The sequence below is a fragment of the Conger conger genome, chromosome 7 (assembly GCF_963514075.1).
Source record: "Conger conger chromosome 7, fConCon1.1, whole genome shotgun sequence".
Lineage (NCBI taxonomy): Eukaryota > Metazoa > Chordata > Actinopteri > Anguilliformes > Congridae > Conger > Conger conger.
The window spans coordinates 5,224,648-5,252,616 of record NC_083766.1 but is presented as its reverse complement, the minus strand read 5'-3'; the positions used below and the strand labels follow the sequence as shown (position 1 = coordinate 5,252,616).

General features: G+C 41.0%; 1 protein-coding gene across 1 annotated transcript; it reads left to right on the top strand.

Annotated features, from left to right (window-relative positions):
- Positions 1 to 563: 563 nt before the first annotated feature.
- LOC133132488 (V-set domain-containing T-cell activation inhibitor 1-like) lies at positions 564 to 26,964 on the top strand. Its single transcript, XM_061247944.1, has 7 exons — positions 564 to 663; positions 20,492 to 20,800; positions 21,359 to 21,634; positions 22,561 to 22,686; positions 24,453 to 24,542; positions 24,695 to 24,702; positions 26,788 to 26,964. Exons 1-7 carry the CDS (start codon positions 600 to 602, stop codon positions 26,962 to 26,964), a joined length of 1,050 nt encoding a protein of 349 aa, XP_061103928.1. The 5' UTR covers positions 564 to 599.
- The last annotated feature ends 1,005 nt before the right edge of the window (positions 26,965 to 27,969 follow it).

Genomic DNA, 27,969 nt, shown 5'->3' with positions numbered 1-27,969 from the left:
ACCCGTTGGCAGCCATGTCTGTTTGCGGCGAACTACCGTTTCAGATTGTTAGCGAACGTTAACTAATGTTCGCGGCGAACAGAGAAAAGGTTTTGGCAGCCATGAAAGTGCAGCACGGGATGAAGCAGTTTATGAAAGAACTAGATGGGGCTTCCAGCTATTTGTCCTGGCTGACAGCAAGACTGGCTACACATGTGACTTCAACGTCTACCAAGGAAGATCACTCACCCCTAGCAGAAATGGTCTGAGCTATGAGATTTTCAACCGAAACAGCCTCTAGATTTTATAGAGAATGGCACAAAAAAAACTAAAAATATCCAGTGAGCGGCACTTTTGTGGGTGAAAATGCCTTATTGATGAGGAGAATGGCCAGACTGGTTCCAGCTGACAGGAGGGTGGCATTAATAACTATGCATTACAACAGCGGTATGCAGAAGAGCATCTCTGAACACACATTATACACACAAATAACCATACGGAATGCATACACAGCGACACATACCTGCTCATTGTACGGTCAGGTAGTAAAACGATCAGATAAGTTAAACGATCAGCCTGGACGAAAGTCCAAACCTCTCAAAGTAGTTTAGTAGAGTGCCATGGCATGGGGAGCAGCAGCGATTTTGTTTTGTGTCTGGACACTGCCATTTGCTGAACTTACAGGTATGTCTTACACCGACGGTAAGCTCTATAGTACAACTTGGACTTTCAGCTGGGAAGAACATGTCACAATGATTTTGAGGATTGTGTCTTCTAGTCCTGCTGTTTAATTCAGAAAAATACTTGTATTATTTTATTGCTACTTAGTAACACAGTTACTACCTGTGAACTAGTAACTTTAGTCACACTGAAATCACAAGCCAATGATTTACCTTCGGACAGGGGTGTCCAATCTTATCCAGAAAGGGCCGGTGTGTGTGCAGGTTGTTGTTTTAGCACAAGACAGTTGATTCTACTCATCAGGGTCTTGATTAAAGACCACGATTAGTTCATTAGTATAATCAGGTGTGTTACAGCATAAACCTGCACCCATGCCGGCCCTTTTGGATAAGATTGGACACCTCTGCCTTAGGAGGAGAGGTTCTGTTTCTCAGCGATGTCAATGGGGGATTTGGTACCCAGGATACTGTATGAATTCAGGTTGCCTCGGTTTTTAAAAATTGTTGGTGATTATGACAGCGTTGGACCTACTCCTTTCAGATTCTAAATATAGTTCTCCAGCGAATGTGTATGTGTTCAGGGGATCGGTTCTACTGTATGTGTCTAGTTTTTAAATATGCTACAAATATGAGAATATTACTGCACTGATTTGGAAATATTTGTTTAAAAAGTTTAATGTGGTCTGTATTGAAAGGCGTGTAATAGTCTGGCAAACATTTTTTGAGTTTCACACAAGGGCTTATTCTTGTGCAAAGTCCAAGGGTCAGAAAGGAAATCTTGAGTATCCACACTGTGAGAATGCAAGTAGTCATGTGTCACAACCAAAGTGAAACAAACTCTTAACCTTTTGAGACCTATAACACCAAATCCTTACCTTGACTTCTGATTTCATCTTTATGTTAGGTTGAGTCATTGCCCCAGTAAGCTTTTTAGGCAACAGGCACGAAAATGTAATGTGTTCCAATAGCTAGATTTTACCTTTGTTATTATGACAAAATGTCTGGTTAATTACACTCTGCATGTTTTCCAGCAGGGGGCAGTATATACATAACGTTGAAATGAAATGGCATGCTTTAGTCCATGAAGCTCCTATCATGCACAGCGAAAGACGTGTGTTCCTCTTGACACATACATTCTCCCTCTTAGATACCTTCTTCGTGGTATTCTATCTCTTCATCATGACTACCATGGCCAACCCATTGCACTCAATTACAGAGTTTCAGCATTTTATCAGTCTAAAGCAGTCAAAAGGGTGATTTGAGGGAATTTTGTAAAGCTATACTTCCATGGCATATGCTGCATGCAGATGTATGGACTGAAGTTGCATGTAGGTTTACATGATATAGATTCACTCTGTACTGCATATTGTAATAAAATAGTATATTCTGTACAACACTGACAAAGGTTTACATCTATTATATCATGCACTTCTTTTTTATATCATAACACCGTTCCCAAAAACATACCAACCATTACCCTCAGCATATAACCCAGTATACCTGCAGTGGTAATGGTAAAACACATATTCCATATATAAATTGTTTAACCCTTCAAATGGTTAGGTTAAAATTCCCTTTTGGTGCAGAATAATTTACATTTAACAGACATTTATTGTGTGTGTGTGTGTGTGTGTGCAAACTGTTAGGGGTGTATTTGGTGTGGATATGTTTGTGTGTTTGAACTAGGGAAACCAGCAACTAACTTTGGGTGTGCACCCCCCGATAAAATTGCGTTATTGTAAACGGGAAAACTGTAAATTAGGGAAAACCGAAAACAGTGTGCGTTTGTCGAGTTAAAGCATTCTAGTGCCGCTCACGGCCTGGGACAGAGCCCTCTGTCACAGTCTTTCTCTATCACCCACTTTTGTATTTCTTCCCGGGTCCATCTTCAACAAAATCATTCCACAGATGAAACTGAAACTCCCTCAGCACCTGCCAGGTCTCCAACAGAATCAGGTGTCATTGTTCTATTCTGTTGCAGTATCCTACCCTACTAACCTTTTCATTGCAGTTATCTACCGTCCTCCAGGGCCCCTGGGAAACTTCCTTGATGAGCTAGACACCCTTCTCAGCTCCTTCCCTGAGGATGGCACCCCTCTGATTCTCCTTGGAGACTTCAACATCCACCTAGAAGCCTCCCAGTCTGCTGCCTTCCTACCGCTAATCCACTCCTTCGGCCTCTCCCTGCAACACTCTCCTCCAACCCACAAGGCGGGCAATGTCCTAGACCTTGTCTTTGTAAGGAACTGCTCATGCTCCGATTTCACGGTTACCCCTCTGCATACATCTGATCACCACTTCATCTCATTCTCCCTCCCTCTTCCTCCCCATCCTCCTCCCCCTCCTCCCTCCCACACTTCCTCAGCCCGCCGTAACCTCCGCTCCCTCTCACCCTCTTCCTTTGCCAGCACCGTCACCGCCTCACTCCCCCCTCTTGAATCCTTCTCCAAACTCCCCGCTGACTCTGCATCTGCCACCCTCCTTTCATCTCTCTCCTCCGCCTTTGACTCTCTCTGTCCCCCTGTCTCAAAGCCACCTCGCACATCCCCTCCCAGTCCTTGGATATCTGACACCCTCCGTACCTCCAGGGCCAGCCTCCGCGCAGCGGAGAGGAAGTGGGGGAAATCCAGAGACGCTTCCGACCTCATGACTTACCAGTCTCTCCTGGCGGCATTCTCTTCCGATGTCACTGCCGCCAAAGCAAAATACTATCAAACGCAAATTCAGAACTCTGCTTCTAACCCCCGGAAACTTTTCTCCATTTTCTCCTCTCTCCTCAACGCACCGCCTCCTCCTCCTCAGTCCTCCGTCGCTGCTGATGACTTTGCTGATTTCTTCGATGAGAAGGTCGCAGTCATCCGCAGATCCTTTACAACCGCCGCCCCCCTCACTGTGCCCTTCCCCCCCTCTAGGCCCATCCCTTCCTTTTCCACTTTCTCCCCCCTTACAGACTCTGATGTTTCTCAACTCCTGCTCTCCCACCGCCCTACAACCTGTGCCCTTGACCCTATCCCCTCTTCTCTTCTCCAAACTATCACACCTGACATTCTCCCATTTGTCACCTCCCTTGTCAACTCCTCCCTGTCTTCCGGCTGTTTTCCGGCATCCTCCAAGAGGGCCCACATCACTCCGCTGCTAAAAAAGCCTACCCTGGATCCCTCCATCATCCAGAACTACCGCCCGGTATCTCTTCTTCCTTTCCTTTCTAAAACTATAGAACGAGCCGCTTCTACTCAACTTTCTTCCTTCTTTTCTAACAACAACCTGCTAGACCCCCATCAGTCTGGCTTCAGATCGGGCCACTCGACAGAGACTGCGCTCCTCTCCGTCAGTGAGTCACTTCATGCCGCACGAGCAGCCTCCCTCTCCTCTGTCCTCATTCTTCTAGATCTCTCTGCTGCCTTCGACACTGTGGATCACTCCATCCTCCTGTCTGCCCTGTCAGCAACGGGCATCTGTGGCACAGCCCTGGACTGGATTGAGTCCTACCTCTCTGGTCGCTCCTTCCAGGTTGCCTGGGCTGGTTCGGTATCGACACCTCGGCCCCTCGCCACAGGAGTTCCCCAGGGCTCAGTCCTTGGCCCGCTTCTTTTTTCTCTCTACACTCGCTCCCTTGGCCCTGTGATCACTGCACATGGGCTATCCTACCACTGCTATGCGGACGATACCCAACTCTTCGTCTCGTTCCCGCCGTCTGATACGCAGGTTTCAGCCCGTATCTCTGCTTGCCTGAGGGACATCCAGAGCTGGATGGACAACCACCATCTAAAGCTCAACCCAGGTAAAACTGAAATGATATTCATCCCTGCTAATCCCTCTCCCCATCTGGATCTCTCCATTTCCCTCGGGGATACCACACTCACGCCGTCACCCAGTGCAAGGAACCTCGGCGTGGTGATGGACAGCAGACTGTCCCTTTCCGAGAACATTGCGGCGGTGACCCGGTCTTGCAGGTTCTTCCTATACAACATACGGAGAATCCGCCCCTTTCTCACCCCCTACTCGACCCAGCTCCTGGTCCAAGCGATGGTTCTGTCCCGCCTGGACTACTGCAATTCCCTCTTGGCTGGCCTCCCAGCGTCTGCCATCAGACCCCTCCAACTCATCCAGAATGCAGCAGCTCGTCTGGTCTTCAACCTTCCCAAATACTCACACGTCACCCCCCTGCTTACTTCCCTCCACTGGCTGCCTGTCATGGCTCGCATCAAATTCAAAACATTGGTGCTAGCCTTCCAAGCAGTTAAAGGGTCTTCCCCAGCTTATCTGCAAAAAATCATCAGACCCTACACCCCTGCCAGACCTCTTCGTTCAGCCTCCACAGGCCGCTTGGCACCTCCCCCTCTCAGAACCTCCACCTCACGCTCACGACTACTGTCTGTTCTGGCTCCACGGTGGTGGAACGAACTCCCCGTTGAGGTCAGAACTATAGAATCCCTCCCCACCTTCAAGCGCAAGCTGAAGACACACCTCTTCAAACAGCACCTCTCCCCATCCCTCCCTACCTCCCTGTGAACCTTAATTGTTGTCTCTGTGACTTGTGTATCAGTATTTTAGTTGGCTAGGTAAGCAGTGTTCGGATAGTTAACTTTGGTGACTTTTGCTCTTTGTTTGTTTGTTCAAAAAAAAAAAAATAAAAAAATAAAAAAAAAAAATAATGGCCCTTGTCCTTATCTTTGTTGTACAGGTAGCAGTTGAAATTGTACTTACCTCTAGGGTCTTTCAGCGAACTTATCCCTGGTTATGGGTATGCACTTTGTTGTACGTCGCTCTGGATAAGAGCGTCTGCCAAATGCCAATAATGTAATGTAATGTAATGTATTCAATAACCTATTCAAAATCAGAAGCACAGTTTGCGACTTCAATTAGCACTATTAAGATACATTTTTTAGGGTGTTGAACTTCAATATAGTTTTATTTCAATATAATATTTGTGGCAATCGCATTCAAAAATTTGTCAGTGTTTTTCTGGGTGTGGTTTTGGCAGCTTACGGCAGCTCAAATATTTCATTAGTCATTAAGTGCAGGACAAACATTGGTAAACTTTTCTAGGCAACAACACTTCATACAAGTCATTGTATTAAGCAGGTCAAAGCATAGCCTACCTGCACGTCAAACCTGTCAGCATATTTAGTGGAGTTCCAGTGCTATGGCATGGACACAGGCAACAGCAATGATTTTGTTTTGGGTCTGGAGACTGCCCTTCACTGAACCTACAGGTATGTCTTATACCCATGCTATGCTCAGTAGTACAAGTTGGAATTGCAGCTGGTACAGACAAGTAATAATGATTTTCAGGCTTGTAGCTTTCAGTCCTAGGAAGCACATACTTTTATTGATTCATGTTACTACTGTCTTTGTAACTTGGTTTATTGATTGACTATCTAGTCTCTCCACATAGCGGTCAAGTTTAACCATGCAATGCAACACCAGAAGGACAACCACACAGATACCTTCACCCTTACCGAATTCTGTCATTGGTTTAGTGGCGGTCTTACATACACATAAAACGTTCCTCTCTCCTCAAACTCCTTTCTTGACAGAAAATGGGAGACTTTTTGCAGCTGAATTGCCCTCATTGTCAATAGTGGATGTCCAGCTTGGATTGGTTCAGAAGCGCGATTAGAGTGTTGACAGAAAGTTACGATGTGTCAGAGGTGTCAGATTGGCTTTATGATGTTGTCAGTAATGTAGAGATGGAAGCAGTGGTAGATATTTAGGTCTTTTTGGTATTATTGTAAACCCCAACCCTATTTAAACATTTTTGCTAATAAAGAAAGCCAGACCTTTATTTGAAAAAATGTGAGAGTGCGACCATTGGCTTGGCAAGAATATGAGCTTTTAATCGCATTTTACAGGTCAAAAATGTGTTAAGAAACTAATACTTTATAACGTTTCATTAGGAGATGTGTAAAAAGGTTAAACATTTCTCATAAGTAGCTTTACCTGTATATCCGCATTCTGAAAATGCCAGCATAAATGCGTCACAACCAAAGACAAATAATTGTTTAACATTGACAACACTAAGATTCCTGTTTGTAATCATTTCTGTTCATTTTCAATATTTTGTCTTTCTTAGCAGTTTACCAAAATGTATTTGTATTCAATATACATTAGTATACAGTACATAAAATAAATACTGTCACATGTACAGTACTGTGCAAATGTTTTAGATGTGAAAAAAGTGAAGATGCTTGCAAATATAATAAAATGAATGATTTCTAAATATGGAAAAATGTACTATAAAGAGCAATGAACAGTTTTGACCACCCTTAACCCTTAAAACAATATTTGTTTTGACCACCCTTAACCTTTAAAACTGCATCAATTGTACAAGGTACACTGTCCTGTATATTGTTGTCTAAGAAAATCTGGTAGGTTGTTACAAACATATTCAAAAACCATTCCAAGTTGTTGTTTGCTTCTGACTCTCCAGGAGGGCCCAGTATTAAAAACAAATGTAATGCTAGGTCAGAATTATCTGGATTTTAAAATCCCTTTTATTTTATGCTATCCAAGATCAAATTGATCTTGTTGTTTATCCTGGGTTTCTGGGAATGTTTAGATAAGATCATTCTGATCCTGATACTACAAGATCAGAATTACAGAATCTAGATTTGCAGCCTTTGGATATGTCTATATATGTCAAAATATTATTTAATTCAGACAAACTCTTTCATTAAGGGCGAACATGTTGGTCTCCACCAATATTTTGAAATACCCAAAAACAACATTTGATCTAGATTCTACATAGGATTGGATTAGAAAATCCTTTTCCCAACTTCTAATCAGGACCACAGCTTCTAGTTTTAACATACCCAATTTTGAGATTTAATCCTACCTGATTACTGAAAGCCGATCCAAAAAAGGTCCTCCTAGACAGCCTCGATCAAGTTTTTATCTTATGTTACTTTATTTAATGAAAATGTATAATATATATTTTTTGGGAAAATTAATGTTTGGAAGTCTCAAATGTGTTATTTTCTACAGAAACAATAATGCACTGATCTCACTAACCCCGCCCGCCCGCCTTTATCCAAAGCGCTGTACAATTGATGCCTCTCCATTCATACACACACTCATACACTGACAGCGATTGGCTGCCATGCAAGGCCCGAACCAGCTCGTCAGGAGCATTTGGGGGTTAGGTGTCTTGCTCAGGGACACTTCGACACAGCCCAGGCGGGGGATCAAACCGGCAACCCTCCATCTGCCAGACGACTGCTCTTACTGCCTGAGCCATGATCTCACTAATCCCCCAGGGTGATATTGTATGTGCCAAACTCACTAACCCCCTGGGGTGATCTTGTATGTGCCAGACTCACTAACCCCCCCGGGGTGCTGTTGTATGTGCCGATCTCACTAACCCCCCCGGGGTGATATTGTATGTGCCAAACTCACTAACCCCCTGGGGAGATGTTGTATGTGCCAGACTCACTAACCCCCTGGGGTGATATTGTATGTGCCAGACTCACTAACCCCCCCGGGGTGCTGTTGTGTGTGCCAATGTCACTAACCCCCCCGGGGTGCTGTTGTATGTGCCGATCTCACTAACCCCCCCAGGGTGATATTGTATGTGCCAGACTCACTAACCCCCTGGGGTGATATTGTATGTGCCAGACTCACTAACCCCCCCGGGGTGCTGCTGTGTGTGCCAATGTCACTAACCCCCCCCGGGGTGCTGTTGTATGTGCCAGACTCACTAACCCCCCCGGGGTGCTGTTGTATGTGCCAGACTCACTAACCCCCCGGGGTGATATTGTATGTGCCAAACTCACTAACCCCCTGGGGAGATGTTGTATGTGCCAGACTCACTAACCCCCTGGGGTGATATTGTATGTGCCAAACTCACTAACCCCCCCGGCGGGTTGTTGTATGTGCCAAACTCACTAACCCCCCTGGCGGGCTGTTGTATACGATGATCTCACTAACCCCCCTTGCTGAGTCCTCCCCCCACCCTCAGAGTGGCGAGCCAATCATGCTGCTCCATGTGAGCCGACCAAACTCAGCTTTGGCAGGACCGGGAATCGAACCCCGGTCCTCTGTGTTCAACTGCAACAAACTGATGCCTGTATCAAGGTTCGTTACTTGTGCCAACACAGGTCAACAGGCGGAATTTTCCATATAGAAATTTACATTCTATCTGTAACTTGATTGTTTTCCATTCCAGCCATCAATCTGACCTGTACATTCTCTGAGGACTGTGTTTTGCCATGCCGTTTCAAAGCAAGCAGTGAAGAGGCCATTCACTGGAACAGAAATGAACTCAAAGTCCACTCCTACTACTATGCTGCAGACTATCTTGAGAAGCAGGACCAACATTTCAAAGGGAGAACATCTCTGTTCAAGGACCAGATAAAAAATGGAAATGCTTCACTGCTACTGCGAAATTGTAACATCAAGGACAGTGGCCAATATTCTTGCCACCCCAGTACCAAACAGGAAGCCCAGCAGTCATGGGTCAACATGAAAGTGCACGGTCTGTAGCACGTTATTTACACCTCAGTACTGTCTGTGTAATTTTCTATTGTGTATTTGTCTCACAACCATTTGATACCAAAAACAATCATGTTCAACGAATTTTGATCACATGACTGAAATGAAGTTTCCATGGTGTCTTTCCATGGACAGTGTCACCCTCATGCTTATAATAGGTTGCCTGCTACATACAGTAGATACAGTATATATCTAAATCATCAATATAACACATGTATTGCTCTTGGAATTTCAAGTATGAGCCAACTTAATTTGGTTTACTATATCAATATTAGTAATACATATGAGACGGGTGCGTGGGGGTTGGACCCAAAATGCACGACTCAGAAACAAAGGTTAGATAAAGTCCCGTCAGGGCTTTATTCGGGACGAATCCCAGGAGCGTGGTCAAAACAAGCAATGTCCATACACGTAGATCCAGCCAAACAAATATTAAACAAATATTTGGGAAGAGGCAAACTCGTAGTCGGTAAACGTGCAGGGAGGTCCGGTAGCAGGAGAGCTGTCAGCGGGGCAGATGTACAGGCGGACGGCAGGCAGAGTCGTAGTCGAGGGCGATGCGGAAGTCGAAACCATAAAACAATCAGCGAGGCAAAAGTACAAAGACGGTAGGCGAGGACGTGGTCAAAAACAAACAATGGTCAACGAAACAGAAATCAATAACGATGGTCGGTAAAACAGGCTTGGATCTTAACGTGAATCAATCAGAAAATAATGGTCAAGCGCTGCGTAGTAAGACTAGACTAGTAATTTCGCGAAGAACAGTTGCGCGACTGGGCTATAAATGCGGGTGTAGACAGGTGTAGACAATTAGTTAGAGCGTAGCAAGGAAATGGAAAACAGGTGCGATGGATGACAAGTTTAACAAGGAGATTAGTAATCGTTAGTAATAAACCTATCCTGCCCTAGCATTAGTAAATTAGTAAATGACATGCACGAGAAACGTAAGGTAACATGAACACATGATTAGTCTTGTTAGTTTCTACCCAATCCTGATCTAGCGTTAGTCGTTTTAGTAAATAGACAAATGGAAATAATTAGGGAGTGAATGACAGAAGGAGCGAGAGAGAAAAGGCGGAACGCAAGGTTTGCGGAAAGACATGTAAAAGTGTATGCATAAACAACGACCAGTTAACGTAACAATAAACATAAATCAAAACATAATACAAAACGAAACTAAGACGACAACCATTCAACATAACAAGGTAATATAATCGTAACGAAACATAACTAGACATGACGAGAAAATAAATCGTAACAAGAAATAAACTAAACAACATGACGAACCTAGACTAACATAATACATGATAAGACACTACGTGACTAAGACAACATGAATAAACATAAAACATGGCGAGACAGACCTGAAACGTGACAACATATTTTGGAACATGATTTGCTGCATCAGCAAAATATTTCAAAACAAAACTATCGTTTGATATCCATCTTTTACAGAAACTGATTTGCAGAACTGATTTAATTCTGACAAATTGGTTGGAGTTCCAGCATGAACTGCATGTTTCAGGTCCTGAAATGTACTGTACCAGATTAAAGAAATACACCTACTGTATATATCAGTGTGTGTTAAACTGTTTTGCATTTTTGCTAGCATTCCATAGGTTAAATTCACATTTTAACACATATGAAATCCCACTGCCCTGCAGCACCCATCCGATCAGTGAAAATTGAGAAAATCTATGCGGAAGTCATTTGTTCATCCCAGGGCATCTACCCAGCTCCTCATGTGTCCTGGACCACTGACCCACCCACACAGTCAGATATGTTAAACAACTCAACCCAAACCACCCAAGATCACAACGGTCTGTATTCAGTAAAGAGCAAAGTAAGGTTCATGGGGAATGTTTCAGACTACGCCTACATCTGCTCTGTAACCCCTGCTGATGGGATGACGTGGAAGACATCAATGAGACAGCAAGGTTAAGCTTTGATTCAACACATCAATATTATTTATTCTGCGCTGAAACGCTTTTAAATAATGTCTTATTTTTAACACATAATATAATCACAATCTTTGCTGACAGATGATGCATTTAACCTTCAACATGCAATTATTTTAGAAATCGACAGCGTAAATGGAGGAAACCTAACCATTCCCTGCCTTGTTCCGGGAACCATCAAGCCATCTAATTTTACCCTCAAATGGACCATCACAAAACCCAAAGCAACCAAACCGGAGGTTATCCTCACGTTCAACAACCCAACCCTAAATATCTCCAACCCCTGGAAGAACCAGGCAAGTGTGGACCGTGACCAGGTTCTCTCAGGAAATGGGACCCTTTGGCTCCAGAACTTGGAAAATTCAGCACAGACAGAAACCTACACCTGTGAATTGTCAGCCTTCCCAATCCAACATCTGGTTCACACTGATGTCACTCTTGAGACAAGTAAGAGACACTGCTCTTGTCTGATAGTCTACAGGAATAGAAAAACTTCAATTAATAGTTCTAAAAGATTTGAATAGCATGCCCAGTTCCGTTTTTTATGTCTTTTTTTATATAACTTTTTTATAATCAGCATATGGTTAACAGTGATGAGCTGTGCATTGGGGATTTAGACATTTTTAATATTTTTTTACCAGTTCTATCATAATCAGTTGTAAGTTGCGATGGCCAATTTCACAATGATTCAGAACATTTCTGCATGGAGGAATGGTCAAAAATCCATCCAAATGTGTTCTCTAACCTTTTCCAGGGGTGTTTGTACAAAGAAATAAAGAATTAAATTATTGTGAGCATATATACAGTATATTCTTTGTCATAACATGATATACAGCATATAATGTATACCTTCTATGTTTTAACATGCAGGAGGGAACCAGTTACCATCTTGGATCATTGCTGTAATTGTCGTGATTGTGATCGTGATCGTGATCGTGATCGGGATCGGGATCGGGATCTGGATCTGGATCTGGAAAAAACATCAAACAGAAAAAAACAGAGGTAAAGTATAATTTTATTGAACCCTGTGAGTAATTTCTTCCCGCATTTAACCTATCCTAGTACTTTCGGAGCATGGTCATTCCGTGTACATTTAACCACAGGTGTGGGAGGTGACCACTCCACTTTGCTCAAACTTGTGCAAATGTTCTTTATATATTCAAGAGAGAACATGCTAAACCTCATTGGATGTGTTATTCTAGACAAAAGAGGTCACTGATTTTGGAGCATCATTTATTTGGCATTAAAACAAGGAACAACCTGAAAACTTGGACAGTGACACAATTTTCTGTCAAATTGAAAAAAAGTTATGGTCATTTAGAAATGCTACATCATGCCACTTTCCAATTATTCTATATTTGATGGTTTACTACAACAGCACCACTTGGTCTGTTACTTTTTTAAAGATATTTGTAGAACAGCCACAAGGAAATTAACTCAAAAGGATCATATAAGTTACATAATGCCAAAGTAGGGTCTGGGCAGAAAATGACCAAAGAGACTGTCTGCCTTTGGAGACTGTAACTGCCATTCGTCTATATAAGGAAAATATATACTGAGTGAGCACTTTATTAGGTAGACATCAGCTTGAGAATGCAAATATTTAAGCAGCCAATCATGTGGCAGCAACCGAATGTATACAAGCATGCAGTCATGGTCAAAAGTGACTTTGATCGTGGACTGATTGTTGGTGCTTCTGAGTATCTCTCAGAAATTACTTAGCTCCTGGGATTTTCATGCACAGCAGTCTCTAGAGTTTGCAGAGAATGTTTTGAAAACCAAAAAACATCCAGTGAGCAGTAGTTCTGCGGGCAGAAACACCTTGATAATGAGAATTTTATTGTGCAATAAAGTGCAATACAGAGTCACAAAATAATCAAACGCTCAAATCTAAAGCAGAAAAGAACCAAACAAACAAAATAAAACAAACCAGCAACCAACCAGAGAGAGAGGGCAAAAAAAAGAATAAAGAACAACAAAATTCAATAATAAAAAAGATAACGATAGCACTGTGTGAATAACGGTGTGCATGTTTATTACGGATGGCGGACAGGCAAAAAAAAAATATATATATATATATATATATATATATATATATATATATATATATATATATATATATATATATATATATATATATATATCGATAAAAATAAAAAATAAACATGAAAAAGTTAATCTGTAATGTGTGAAATTGGTTATGAATTAGGGCATCCATAAATGCATTCCAGATTATTTCAAAGTCAGCAGTCTGTTTTTTAATTGAGGCAGATAGTTTTCCCATTGATATGTATTTTAGAAGTAGATTTTTCCAAAGTGTAATATTGATTGTTCCTCGATTTCCAATTCATAAGCATAGTTTTCTTGCCGATGATTAGGGCTGGAGAGCATCCTGCTGGATCTGTTGTTTAAGTTTATTTTGGATATGTCTCCAAGTAAGCAGAGTGGAGGGGAGAGTGGGATGTGGCAGCCCAAAAGAAGGGAGAGGTTGTCTGTGATGTCCCGCCAGAATTGTTTAATTTGTGTTCACTCCCAAGTCCATGGTGTTTTGGGTGCAGTGTGGACAAGTCTCAGAGCCTATAAAACCCCTTTTTATTTTTATTATTTTTATTACAAATCATTTAATAAATGACAATTAAAAACAATCATCCAGGCATTTATGGGATTGATCAACTAGATTTTTTTGTACATACGTAGGTCTATTACACATTTTATAAAGTTTCATTTTGATTGGAATCTTACCATCTCCTTGGTCGAATATTATTACCTTTTGGTAATGACCACAACATTTTTTCTTTAGCCACTCTATCGCCGCAGTATGAATTTTGAACAGTCCCAGTTCACAAGATGATGAAAAGCCTGGTATTTTACACCATCTCTGCTCTGTAAATAGTGTACATAGCAGGGCCTAATCAGACCGAACCTACACAAAGTGGGACGCCCCAGGCCAGGTAATTTGAGGTAATGATTGTATCATTTGGATTATACTTCACTCACCGAGTCTAATGTTTTTGTGTACACTGTAGATTCACTAGAAAGCGGGACCAGAGAGAACGGCACAGAAATGTTGCCCATGATGAGCAATAAGACCAACTGACCGCAGAACTATGAGGACAGAACGTCGAGATTTTGCCAAAAGAGAAATCTCTTTTATCTCCAACTATGCCATTGATGACAACAGGTCATACAACAGCACGCATTCATTTCAGACCATGTGTACATACATACATAACTACCGACTCTTTATCAGGAAATACAGTACCGATTTCAGTGCGGGACAGACCAGACTGATCTTGCATTTGAGCCACTGCGCTGGTTTATTAAGAGGAAAGCAGTAAAAGCATTGAAAAGCATACTGCAGAAGCTGGCTGCAATCGCCAGCCGTATGCTCATTTTCTAACTAGCCTGTAGCCCTCATGCAAATTACTGGTAGAAACTTACTGGTGAACAATGGCTGGCCAGATAGACTGCTACCGACTACTGTAACTGCAAATGAACACAGAACAAAAAACGAATTGTCACGGACTAGCGCCGCGACGAGACTTACACCAGTACAGACACGCAACACAAAACTCTTTACATTTTTGCCGGCATCTGTAACGGTAGTGGAAAAAACTACGAACAGCGAGTGCATTTAAAAATGTTTATTGAGGGTTTTACCGTTTAAAACTTGGAAGAAATGCGACGAATTAAGTTGCGTTTTCCGTCAAACCGACCCAGGTAGCTACTACCAAACACGAAGTGGAGGGAATCTGGTGGGATTCCTGGAAGGTGGTTAGCGGCAGCTACCACCTGTTTGTTGGTGTAAAGGGGGATTTTTACAGTACGAGTATTATTGTTTTAATTTCTGTTCAGTAAAACCTTTGTTCTTCTTGTGTTTAGTTGTTTATTATTTGGCCATGGCCATGTTTGTTATGTTCTGTTTGATCATTTTCTGTTTTATTTTGATAACTGATTTTTTTTTCTTGGAAGGTGCCAGGTGGGACGGGCTATGCCCATATAGCTCGGGGCATTTAGAGCTCCGGAAAGTTGAGTTGGTGGATTCAATTTTGTTGAGTTGGAGTCGCTTTGCCGTGGGCCTGCTTTTCAGGCATAGCCAAGTACACTGCATTTTATTTTGTTTCTGTTGTACAGTTTTTCTTATTAGTTTGTTATTCTTTTTTCGTTGTTGTTGTCACTGAAAGTATTTCTGCACCGCCGCCATCGCACCTGTAAATAAAATACACCTTCAGCACCTCATCACCGCAGTCCCTCGACCTTCTTCTCCTCCACCCTCGGTGCACCCTAACGCTCATACACATTAAGTATACACAAGTAGCAGCAACTGCTGTGACTGTGAGCTGTGAATCATTCTTTCCTGTTGAAATGTGTACAGTGAGTTCCCTAATATTTGGTATAATGGTTTTTTTTTCTGGATTTGGCTCTATACTCCACAATTGAACATTTGCACATTTTCACTTTACTTTCACTTTCACCATTTTTATTAAAGGGAATTTTTGTGCATTATGTTTTCACCATGTAGAAATTACGACACTTTTTTTGCCAGTCAAGGAGGGTAGAACATGAGTGCTAGGAGACAGCGGGTGGGGAGAGAATGTCTATTGGCCAAGGACGCGAGCCCTTTACAGAAGCGAAAAGCGATCAAAAGAAAAAGACGTGCTTGGAGAAAATATACCACGTCATCACACTAGCCTGTGAACAGTTTTGTTATCACTTCTTATGCAGTATATCACAATAAGCAAGATGTGACCAAGGGATACACAACTATTTCTCACATAATGTGGCTTAATAGGGTAAATAATAACCTAATTAATCAGTTTGTTACAATTCTGGGATTGCATTTGTGGTTGGAACAAAAACCAGCTTACACAGAGAGGCCCTGGGAGCGAAATTGGGAACCACTGCTCCAAGCTGACACCACAAATTCATACTCCTCTATCACCCTCTATCAGCCACTTTTGTATTTCTTCCCGGGTCCATCTTGAACAAAATCATTCCAAAGATGAATCTGAAATTCCCTCAACAACTGGGCAGCGTCTCCAACAGAATCAGGTGTCATTGTTCTATTCAATAACAAATTCAAAATCAGAAGCTCAACCTGCAACTTCAAAATAGCATTTTGTTTCTATAACTATTCTGCTAATTTGCAATTGCATTACAGATTTTGTCAGTGTTTCTGTGGGTGTGGTCAGCTTACATCATCCTGCCACTCAGCAGGAACATGTTGGAGACAAATATAATTTGACCAGTCAATAAATGCAGTGCAAACATATATACACTTTCCGAGGCAACAGGTCAGTCAAAGAATAGCCTACCTGCACGTCAAACCTGTCAGCATATTTAGTGGAGTTCCAGTGCTATGGCATGGACACAGGCAACAGCAATGATTTTGTTTTGGGTCTGGAGACTGCCCTTCACTGAACCTACAGGTATGTCTTATACCCACGCTATGCTCTGTAGTACAAGTTGGAATTGCAGCTGGTACAGACAAGTAACAATGACTTTCAGGCGTGTGGCTAGGAAGAACACAGCTGCTGTATCATTGGGTGAAGAACTGCACCTCAACCGCTCAAACAGAATAAAATAAATAAATACAAAAAAGAGACTGGTACAGACTTTAACCTTCAGCATATTTTGACTGATTGGCTTAGTTTTTAACTCTGTCTGCCTTTGCCTTCACCATGAAACCATGGTTAATTTTCTACTGAGCAGAACAGCAATCGTTTCATTGTATTATGTGTGTGTGTGAACTGCAACAAAATACCCAAAAATCTACATAATGTAAGTGAATCTTATCTTATTTTATAACACACAACCAATGCATATTGTGTTCCAAGGCTTTTTATTCATATTTTTCTTACTCCAGGTGTTGACACATCACAAACTATGTAAACTATGTATACATACTTCCCTCCAAAAGTATTGGAACAGCAAGGTCAATTCCTTTGTTTTTGCTCTAAACTGAAGACAATTCAGTTTCAGATGACAGATGTGAATTTCAGATTTTGTTTCCCGGTATTTTAATCTAGATTTGATGAATAACTTAGAACATATCACCTTTTGCATCAGACCACCCAATTTCCTGGTAAGCAAAAGTATTGGAACATGTGACTGACAGGTGTTTCTTGTTGCCCAGATGTGTCCTGTTACATTGATTGGACAACAATACATAGTTCTGAATTTCTACTTTTGGTAGCCTTGGGTTTTGCCTGAGAAGACTGCATTTGTGTTAGAAAAGATAAACTAACATGAAGACCAGAGAGCTGTCTTTGAAAGAAATGCAAGTCATTTTGAAGCATAGAAAAGAGGATATCGATCAGAGCCATTGCACAAGCAATGGAACAAACAAAAACTAAAAAACCTAGAAAAGCATCACAAAATAAGAATGCAACAGTTTGGTGATGTCAATGGGTTGCATGCTTAATGCAGTTATTGCAAACAAGTGATATGCTACCAAATATTAAGCATTATTTACTTTAATTTACTGAAATACCCTCTGTTCCAATACTTTTGCTCACCCAAAAATTAGGTGGTCTGATCCCAAAGGTGCTATGTTCTAGTTTAACACCTCTAGGTGTAATTTCTGAACTTTTGTCTCATGTTCATCTTTTTATCTCAAACCCAAATATACTCAAATTCAAATATAGTCTATTGCAAAAAAACAAAGGAATTGGCTGTTCCAAAGGTGACTGTATACTACTATACTGTATACTATACTATATGAATATATAAGTGTGACGCACACAATGAATATTTGTTTATACAGGCAGGCTCACTGTAATAAACTTCAATACTTGCACCTTGTGACCGGGTGACGTTGCATTCCTCTAGTAAAGTTTACAACATCCCATCAATTCCCATCTGCCACTGTTCCTTCAGTGTCATAAAGTTTATAAAGTTTATAAAGTTTATAACCCCCCCCCAGTTGCATACATTAGCCCCCACCTTCTGGGCACCTATACTGTGCAGGAACGCTCGGGAGAAAAACTCACACTGGGTCTTCCTGAACCCCCCTGCATCACCTCCACCTCTCACATTTCTTTCAGGATTGAGTTACCAAAATTGCATATATGGTATAAGATGTTTCATGACAATCCACGATCAGAACATATTCATGTTTGGTGTCATTCTGATTGTTTCAGTGTGACTGGTGCAATGTTCTCATTTCCACAGCAGCGTACCTAGGGCTTAATAAACATCTGTGTGGGAACCTGCCCCCAGTCACGCCTCCTACCACATGTGCAGGAGGGTGCGTGGGAACGTGGCTCCAAACCACAAATTATGGCTTTTGGATTACTTTTTTGCCTTTTATGACTCTCTGGTTTGGGCTCATAAGCAAGGGAAACTAAGAATCTGGGAGCAACTGCAGCCAGACTCCTGTGTGCATACAGCATGTACTTTTTGTTGCCAGGTATGACTTTTAAGACTCTGTAATTTGGTTAATGTTTTCTCATATATTTTGCAGTATTTGTATTTATTAATGTACTACTGTCTTCGTAACTTTGTCTATTTATTGGCTGATCTAGTCTCTCCACATAGCGGTCACAATTATATAACCATGCAAACGTATTTTCAGCAACACCAGAAAGACAACCATGCAGATACCTTCACCCTTACTTAATTCTGTCATTGGGTTAGTGGGTTACATACACATGAAACATTCCTCTCTCTTCAAACTCATTTCTTGACCGAAAATGGGAGACTCTTTGTAGCTGAACTGTTCACATTTTCAATAGTGTCTCCAGCTTAGAACCGCGTCGACAGAAAGTTACGAGGATAATCTTTTCAAAGGAAGGATTGGCTTTACGATGTTGTCAGTAAATGTTAAGAGACGAAAGTAGAGGTAGATATTTTTGGTATCATTGTAACCCCACACTTTGTTAAATACATAAAGGAATGGCTTTCTTTATTAGAAAAAATGTGAGTGTGGCCATTGGCTCGGCGAGAATCTTAGCTTTTAAACGCATCTTATCCTGCGCGGTAGAAATCAGACCCCTTACCACTGGACCACAGAAGCCAATGTGCTAATGTATGTCATGTAAAGGGGGATAGCCTATACACAGTTGTATTAATGTGTTAGTTTCTATAATTGGTTTAATATAGCCTCATTTCAATCCATTAAAATTGTATTTGTTTGATGAAATGTAATTGTAAATGTAATTTAATTTCCAAGCCAGTGGAATTTAGTTATCAAATATGTTCTCATCACCCCATTGGTTCAATTGCCCTGTTTCGTGTGCATGTTTTCGGTCGTTAGGCAACAGCTGACAACAGTACCACAATAGCGGTCTGTAATAGCCTTCAATGTGTTCGACTGTAAATGAGGACTAACAGCCTATAGGCTACATCATTAATGTGGGCCTAATATTTAAATGTATAATTACTGTAGCAGCCCCACCGAAAGATGGTCCGACACTTTAACAGATGATCTTAGATTTATTGAAAATCCCAAAATCAACGTAAGAGCTAGTAGTACAAAAAAAAAAAAAAAAACACCGTTAGCTTTCTGTTACGTGTCAATACGTGAACTACCGTAACATTAGCTCTTATGAAGCTTTAACTAACTTTGCCTGAGCAAAACCTTGAGCAATTGAGTCCTTACGATAAAAAAACTCATTTATGGCACCAAGCACACATATCACTATCACACTATTACAATTGATACTAACTTTGTGCCTCTTCGGGGGGTGCTAATAACCCAACATTTCACTCAAAGGGAGAGCGAAAAACCATGCGCGTTTGTTTACAACAAAGTCTCTCCGCCTTTTCCCCATTATTGCGCGACTCCTTCCGTGTATTGCGCAATTCCCGTTTTCTGTCACGCGAGACTCGTTACAAAATAAAAGCCCTTATACTCTGAAAAAGAAAGCAGTATAAGCTTAAAACGTAAATTAGATATTAAAACAGCATCAACAAATGTACTCATGCAAAACATATTTGGGTTATTTACAATTACGTTAAAGAATCATCTGGCAAGTTATTTTATGTAATTTAATTCCCCGGTTGTAGTAACTGAACTAAGTCATCACACAGTATTCTGTAACTTCAGAGTATTCTGTTACCTAGGGATACACCATCTACACCCCGTTTCTCGGCGACCTGTATGGATCTGCGATCCTGAGAACGACACGGCTTCTCAAAGCCACATTGTCCCTGCCGCGATACCACGATTCCTCCGACGCCCTCGTTGTGGCGAGCCAATTATGCCGCTCCATGTGAGCAGGCCAGACTTTGGAAAAACCGGGAATTCAACCCCGGTCCTCCGTGCGCAACTACTACAAACTGATGCCTGCTTTAAGATTTTTTAATATAGAAATTGATATTAATTGTAAAATGCATGGTTTCTCAATTCTAAAATCTATCTGTTGCTTTCCATTCCAGGCACCAGTGTGACCTGTACATTCTCTGAGGACTGTGTTTTGCCATGCACTTTCAAAGCAAGCAGCGATGAGGTCATTCACTGGAACAGAAATAACTTCATAGTCCACTCCTACTACCATGATGCAGACGATCTTGAGAAGCAGGACAAGCATTTTGAAGGGAGAACATCTCTGTTCAAGGACCAGATAAAACATGGAAATGCTTCCCTATTGCTGCAAAATTGTAACATCCAGGACAGTGGCCAATATTCTTGCCACCCCAGTACCACACAGGGAGCCCAGGAGTCATGGGTCGACATGAAAGTACACGGTCTGTACTGTCTGTGTAATTTTCTATTGTGTATTTGTTTCACAACCATTTGATACCAAAAACAATCTTGTGCAACTAATGTTGATCACATGATTGAAATGAAGTTTCCATGGACAGTGTCACACTCATGCTTCAACTTATAATAGGTTGCCTGCTACATACAGTCGATACAGCATATATTTAAATCACCAGTATAATACATGTATTGCTCTTGGAATTTCAAGTATGAGCCAACTTAATTTGGTCTAATATATCAATATTAGTAATAGATATTTTGGAACATGATTTCAGAGACATCTGCATAAGCAAAATATTTCAAAACAAAACTATAATTTGATATCCATCTTTCACATCACTGTCGAGAAAAAAGTATTTGCAGAACTGATTTAATTCTGACAAATTGGTTGGATTTCCAGCATGAACTGCATGTTTCAAGGGCTGAAATACACTGTACCAGATGAAAAAAGAAATACACCTATATACCAGTGTGTGTTAAACTGTTTTGCATTTTTTCTAGCATTTCATAGCTTAAATTCACATTTTAACACTGCCCTGCAGCACCCATCCGATCAGTGAACATTGAGAAAATCGATGAGGAAGTCATCTGTTCATCCCAGGGCATCTTCCCAGCTCCTAACGTGTCCTGGACCACTGACCCACCCACACAGTCAGATATGTTAAACAACTCAACCCAAACCACCCAAGATCCCAACGGTCTGTATTCAGTACAGAGCAAAGTAAGCTTCATGGGGAATGTTTCAGACTACGCCTACATCTGCTCTGTAACCTCCGCTGATGGGATGCAGAAGTGGAAGACATCAATGAGACAGCAAGGTTAAGCTTTGATTCAACACATAAATATTATTTATTCTGCGCTGAAACGCTTTTATTCTACTTTATATTAAGTTGCAGGTAGCAGAAACAATAATGTCTTATTTTTAACACCTAATATAATCACAATCTATGCTGACAGATGATGCATTTAACCTTCAATGTGCATTTCAATTATTTTAGAATTTGACAGTGTAAATGGAGGAAACCTAACCATTCCCTGCCTTGTTCCGGGAACCTTCAAGCCATCTAATTTCACCCTCAAATGGATCATCACAAAACCAAAAGCAACCAAACCGGAGGTTATCCTCACGTTCAACAGCCTAACCCTACATATCTCCAACCCCTGGAAGAACCAGGCAAGAGTGGACCGTGACCAGGTTCTCTCAGGAAATGGGACCCTTTGGCTCCAGAACTTGGAAAATTCAGCACAGACAGAAACCTACACCTGTGAATTTTCAGCCTTCCAATTCCAACATCTGGTTCACACTGATGTCACTCTTGAGACAAGTAAGAGACACTGCTCTTGTCTGCTAGTCTACAAGAATAACTTCAATTAATAGTTCTAAAACATTCGAATAGCATGCCCAGTTTCCATTTTTTATGTATTTTTTAATATAACTTTTTTATAATCAGCATATGGTTAACAGTGATGAGCTGTGCATTGGGGATTTAGACATTTTTAATATTTTTTTACCAGTTCTATCATAATCAGTTGTAAGTTGCGACGGCCAATTTCACAATGATTCAGAACATTTCTGCATGGAGGAATGGTCAAAAATCCATCCAAATGTGTTCTCTAACCTTTTCCAGGGGTGTTTGTACAAAGAAATAAAGAATTAAATTATTGTGAGCATATATACAGTATATTCTTTGTCATAACATGATATACAGCATATAATGTATACCTTCTATGTTTTAACATGCAGGAGGGAACCAGTTACCATCTTGGATCATTGTTGTAATTGTCGTGATCGGGATCGGGATCGGGATCGGGATCGGGATCTGGATCGGGATCTGGATCTGGAAAAAACATCAAACAGAAAAAAACAGAGGTAAAGTATAATTTTATTGAACCCTGTGGGTAATTTCTTCACTGCATTTAACCTATCCTAGTACTTTGGGAGCAGGGTCATTCCATGTAAATTTAACCAGAGGTGTGGGAGGTGACCACTCCACTTTGCTCAAACTTTGTGCAAATGTTCTTTATATATTCAACAGAAAACATGCTAAACCTCATTGGATGTGTTATTCTAGACAAAAGAGGTCACTGATTTTGGAGCATCATTTATTTGGCATTAAAACAAGGAACAACCTGAAAACTTGGACAGTGACACAATTTTCTGTCAAATTGAAAAAAAGTTATGGTCATTTAGAAATGCTACATCATGCCACTTTCCAATTATTCTATATTTGATGGTTTACTACAACAGCACCACTTGGTCTGTTACTTCCAAACTTTTAAGACTTTTTTAAAGATATTTGTAGAACAGCCACAAGGAAATTAACTCAAAAGGATCACATAAGTTACATAATGCCAAAGTAGGGTCTGGGCAGAAAATGACCAAAGAGACTGTCTGCCTTTGGAGACTGTAACTGCCATTCGTCAATATAAGGAAAATATATACTGAGTGAGCACTTTATTAGGTAGACATCAGCTTGAGAATGCAAATATTTAAGCAGCCAATCATGTGGCAGCAACCGAATGTATACAAGCATGCAGTCATGGTCAAAAGTGACTTTGATCGTGGGCTGATTGTTGGTGCTTGACAAGGTGGTTTGAGTATCTCTCAGAAACTACTTAGCTCCTGGGATTGTCACGCACAGCGGTCTCTAGGGTTTGCAGAGAATGTTTTGAAAACCAAAAAACATCCAGTGAGCAGTAGTTCTGCGGGCAGAAACACCTTGATAATGAGAATTTTATTGTGCAATAAAGTGCAATACAGAGTCACAAAATAATCAAACGCTCAAATCCAAAGCAGAAAAGAACCAAACAAACAAAATAAAACAAACCAGCAACCAACCAGAGAGAGAGGGCAAAAAAACAGAACAAGGAAATTCAATAATAAAAAAGATAATGACAGCACTGTGTGAATAACGGTGTGCATGTTTATTACGGATGACGGACAGGAAAAAAAAAACATGAAAAAATTAAAAAGTTAAACTGTAATGTGTGAAATTGGTTATGAATTAGGGCATCCATAAATGCATTCCAGATTATTTCAAAGTCAGCGGTCTGTTTTTTAATTGAGGCAGATAGTTTTCCCATTGATACATATTTTAGAAGTAGATTTTTCCAAAGTGTAATATTGATTGTTCCTCGATTTCCAATTCATAAGCATAGTTTTCTTGGCGATGATTAGGGCTGGAGAGTATTCTGCTGGATCTGTTGTTTCAGTTTATTTTGGATATGTCTCCAAGTAAGCAGAGTGGAGGAGAGAGTGGGATGTGGCAGCCCAAAAGAAGGGAGAGGTTGTCTGTGATGTCCCGCCAGAATTGTTTAATTGGTGTTCACTCCCATGTGGTATGCATATAGCTGTCCATGGTGTTTTGGGTGCAGTGTGGACAAGTCTCAGAGCCTATAAAACCCTTTTTTATTTAATTTTTTTAAATTTTTATTACAAATCATTTAATAAATGACAATTACAAACAATCATCCAGGCATTTATGGGATTCATTTCTACCCTTTCTACTTTCAGCAGGCAGTTAAATAGAGTATGTCCCCAGTTACATACAGTACTGTGCAAAAGTTTTAGGCAGGTGTGAAAAAATGCTGTAGGTCATGTGAGCATGCGTAAGTTTATTGACGGACTCTCCTCAGATGGAGTCGGCAATCCAGGAGATCAGGTGCCCTCTGGAGCCTTCATTGCACCCGGACACGATCACGTCCCACCAGACGAGTTTGGTGCAGGTGGGGAAGTCTCCATTTTTTAAAGATATTTTTTAGGCTTTGTACAGCTTTATTTGGACAGTATATAGAGACAGGAAGAATGGGGGCGAGAGAGAGGAAAAGACATGCGACAGATTGTCAGATTTGAACCGTTGACGTCGTGGCTCTCAAAGAGTATGAGGTCAGTGCTCTACAGGCTGCGCCACCAAGACACCCCAGGGGAAGTCTCCATTTTAAACATGCTTTCGCCCGTGTAGTGTACTCAATGAACAATCTCATATTGAATGAGTTGCTTGTTTGTGTTGGTGGATATAAAGGAGGTGTTTTTGCAGATTTTGTAGGTCTTTTTAAATCAGACATGGAAATGATCTTGTAGATTTTGGATAGTAGTTTTTTTCTAGTTGTGATGTTGATCAGGTCTGATATTAGTGGGGGAAGATGATTTAATGTTGATTTTGGTATGAACAGAGGAGGAATTCTAAAAAGTGATTCCACTAGGGTCTGGGCTGAAAATGACCAAAAGGTTTCCAGTGAAAATGAAAGTACAGTAAGTAAAGGTATAATAGGCCTACTTTTGTACAAAAAGTTGATACTGCAATGCCTTCGCATGACTTCAATTTACAGGAACATTTGCATACAAGTCACGTCTAAAATGTGGCTAAATTATAGTCTTTGGTATAAAACAATGATGAGAAACATATTTTGCTTTTGTGAATTTCATTTATTTCACATAGATATAAAATAATATAAAAATGAATACAAAATAATAATATATTAAAACATAAAAATTAAAAAACAGATAGTTTACAAACCGTACACACCTGCTCTACTGAAGAAACATCTTTAATGCATTTTTTTTAAAGATGCATTTTAATAGATTCATGATGTGACTTTTATGTATGTTCCTGTAAATTTATATCCTCTTTGAACCAATCAAAATATACATTACAGAACCAACAAGATTTGTTGCACATAACCAGCTCTATTGCACATTTTGCTGCTGTCCAGATCTTCTTGTGGCCACACCAGGGATTAAACCACCGACCTTGCGAGTCCCAGTCATTTACCTTAACCACAACGCTACAGGCCGCCCAGTAGAGTACAGTACCCATATAGAGTACTGTGCAAAAGTACAAAAAAAATGCTGTCACGTAAGAATGCTTTCAAAAATAGAAATGTTTATAGTGGGTTCTTGAGCAAGGTCCTTAACCTTGCATTGATCCAGGTGAGGATTGTCTCCTGCTTAGTCTAGTCAACTGTACGTCACTCTGGATAAGGCCGTCTGCCAAATGCCATTCATGTAATGTAATGCATATTTGTGTCACTGACTCATTTCTGCCATTTGACCAATGTTTGGTTTCGTTCTTAATTGTTTTTGTCTCTATTATTTTCATTTCCATAATGGATTATTTTAGACATATTGAAGCTGGAATTAAACAATTCAGCTAAAGTCCATGATTGTCCTCATACGATAATTCAAAGAACACAGGTTCAATAACACTGCTTCAATACTGCTGAACACATTTTCAGGTGGACTGGTCATTCATATGCAAAAGGAACTGGTCAAGCCAGAAGGACGCATTGTCTGGATGCATGCAATCCCTCTGAGACAGGTCTATGTACATGTGCCTTCAGCAGAATCTCAGGAAACAGAGAAATAAGCAGAGCAAAGGCCAACCGAAGACTCAAGCAGCATTAGACTCACAGCATGGATGAGCAAATGCAATGATTTCTGGATCAAATCCAGATCGCAGAATGCAAAAGAAAATGCATGCTTAAAATCTTTTAATTTATTTATTTTTTGTCTTTTCAAATACTGCAAGGAGTACAGAAAGGGATTTATTAGGAAGTATTTTTTTCACACTGAGAGTGGTCACCGTGTAGAATAGCTTACCAGGACATGTAGTGGAGGCAGAAACACTGGAGGTTTTCAAGACCAGACTTGATACGGTGCAAGATATTCTTTAGCGTTGAGGCAAACTTAGCAGTAGGCACACTTTAGTGGGAGGAAAAGGTTCTCAACATTATGTTGCGTTATTGTGTTGTAATTGATGTTGTGTGCTGCTTCACAATTAAACCGGTGTCATTCGGGGGGTTATTTTGGATGCCAACATACAGTGTACATCCTTGAATTGTTAAATTGTGCATCCTTGAATTGACAAAGCTTGCCTCTGGTCATTTGAGCATACGTAAGTTTATTGATGGACTCTTCTGAGATGGTGACAGTGGCGTTCTGGCGTACAGCTTACGAGGTCTCTCTCCTTAGTTGCTGACCCTGTGGGTGACCCAGAAGCTCACGATGCCGGGGACCTCCCAGGACCCGTCGGCGATCCGGGAGTTCAGGGGCCCGCTGGAGCCTTCATTGCGGCCGGACACGATCGTGTCCGTTACCGGGCTGTCCCAACAGACGAGCTTGGTGCAGGTGGGGAAGTCTCCATGTTAAACATCCTTTCCCCCATGTCGTGTACTCTATGAACAATCTCATTTTGAATGAGTTGCATGTTTGTGTTGGCGGATATAAAGGAGGTGTTTTTGCAGATTTGGGTGCAGAAATCAGCACTGGGAGTAATTTGTAGGTCTTGGGGCGACATGGCTCAGGCAGTAAGAGCAGTCGCCTGGCAGTCGGAGGGTTGCCGGTTTGATTCCCCGCCCGGGCTGTGTCGAAGTGTCCCTGAGCAAGACACCTTACCCCCAAATGCTCCTGACGAGCTGGTTAGGGCCTTGCATGGCAGCCAATCGCCGTCGGTGTATGAATGGGTGAATGGAGAAGCAATTGTACAGTGCTTTGGATAAAGGCGCTATATAAATGCCTGCCATTGACCATTTGTTTTTTTGAATGTGGCTAAATTATTGTCTAAATTATAAAATGTGGCTCAAAATATGCATTACAGGCATTACAGAACCGACTAGATTTTTTTGTACACAAGTAGGTCTATTACACATTTTTAATAATATAAAGTTTCATTTTGATTGGAATCTTACCATCTCCTTGGTCGAATATCATTACCTTTTGGTCATTTTCTGGCCAGATCCAACTTTGGCATTTTTTGAATAAATCTATTTGACTTCATTTGTCTTGAGGCTGTTCTTAACCAACGTATCTACATATCTACTAGTCTTAGAAGTTTGGGAGTCATACACCAACTGGTGCTGATCTAGCAAGCCATGAAATATTGAAGAACTATTGCCAATCCGCACGATTTAGTATTTTTGAGTGACCACAACATTTTTTCTTTAGCCACTCTATCGCCGCAGTATGAATTTTGAACAGTCCCAGTTCACAAGATGATGAAAAGCCTGGTATTTTACACCATCTCTGCTCTGTAAATAGTGTACATAGCAGGGCCTAATTAGACCGAACCTACACAAAGTGGGACGCCCCAGGCCAGGTAATTCGAAGTAATGAATGTATCATTTGGATTATGCTTCACTCACCGAGTCTAATGTT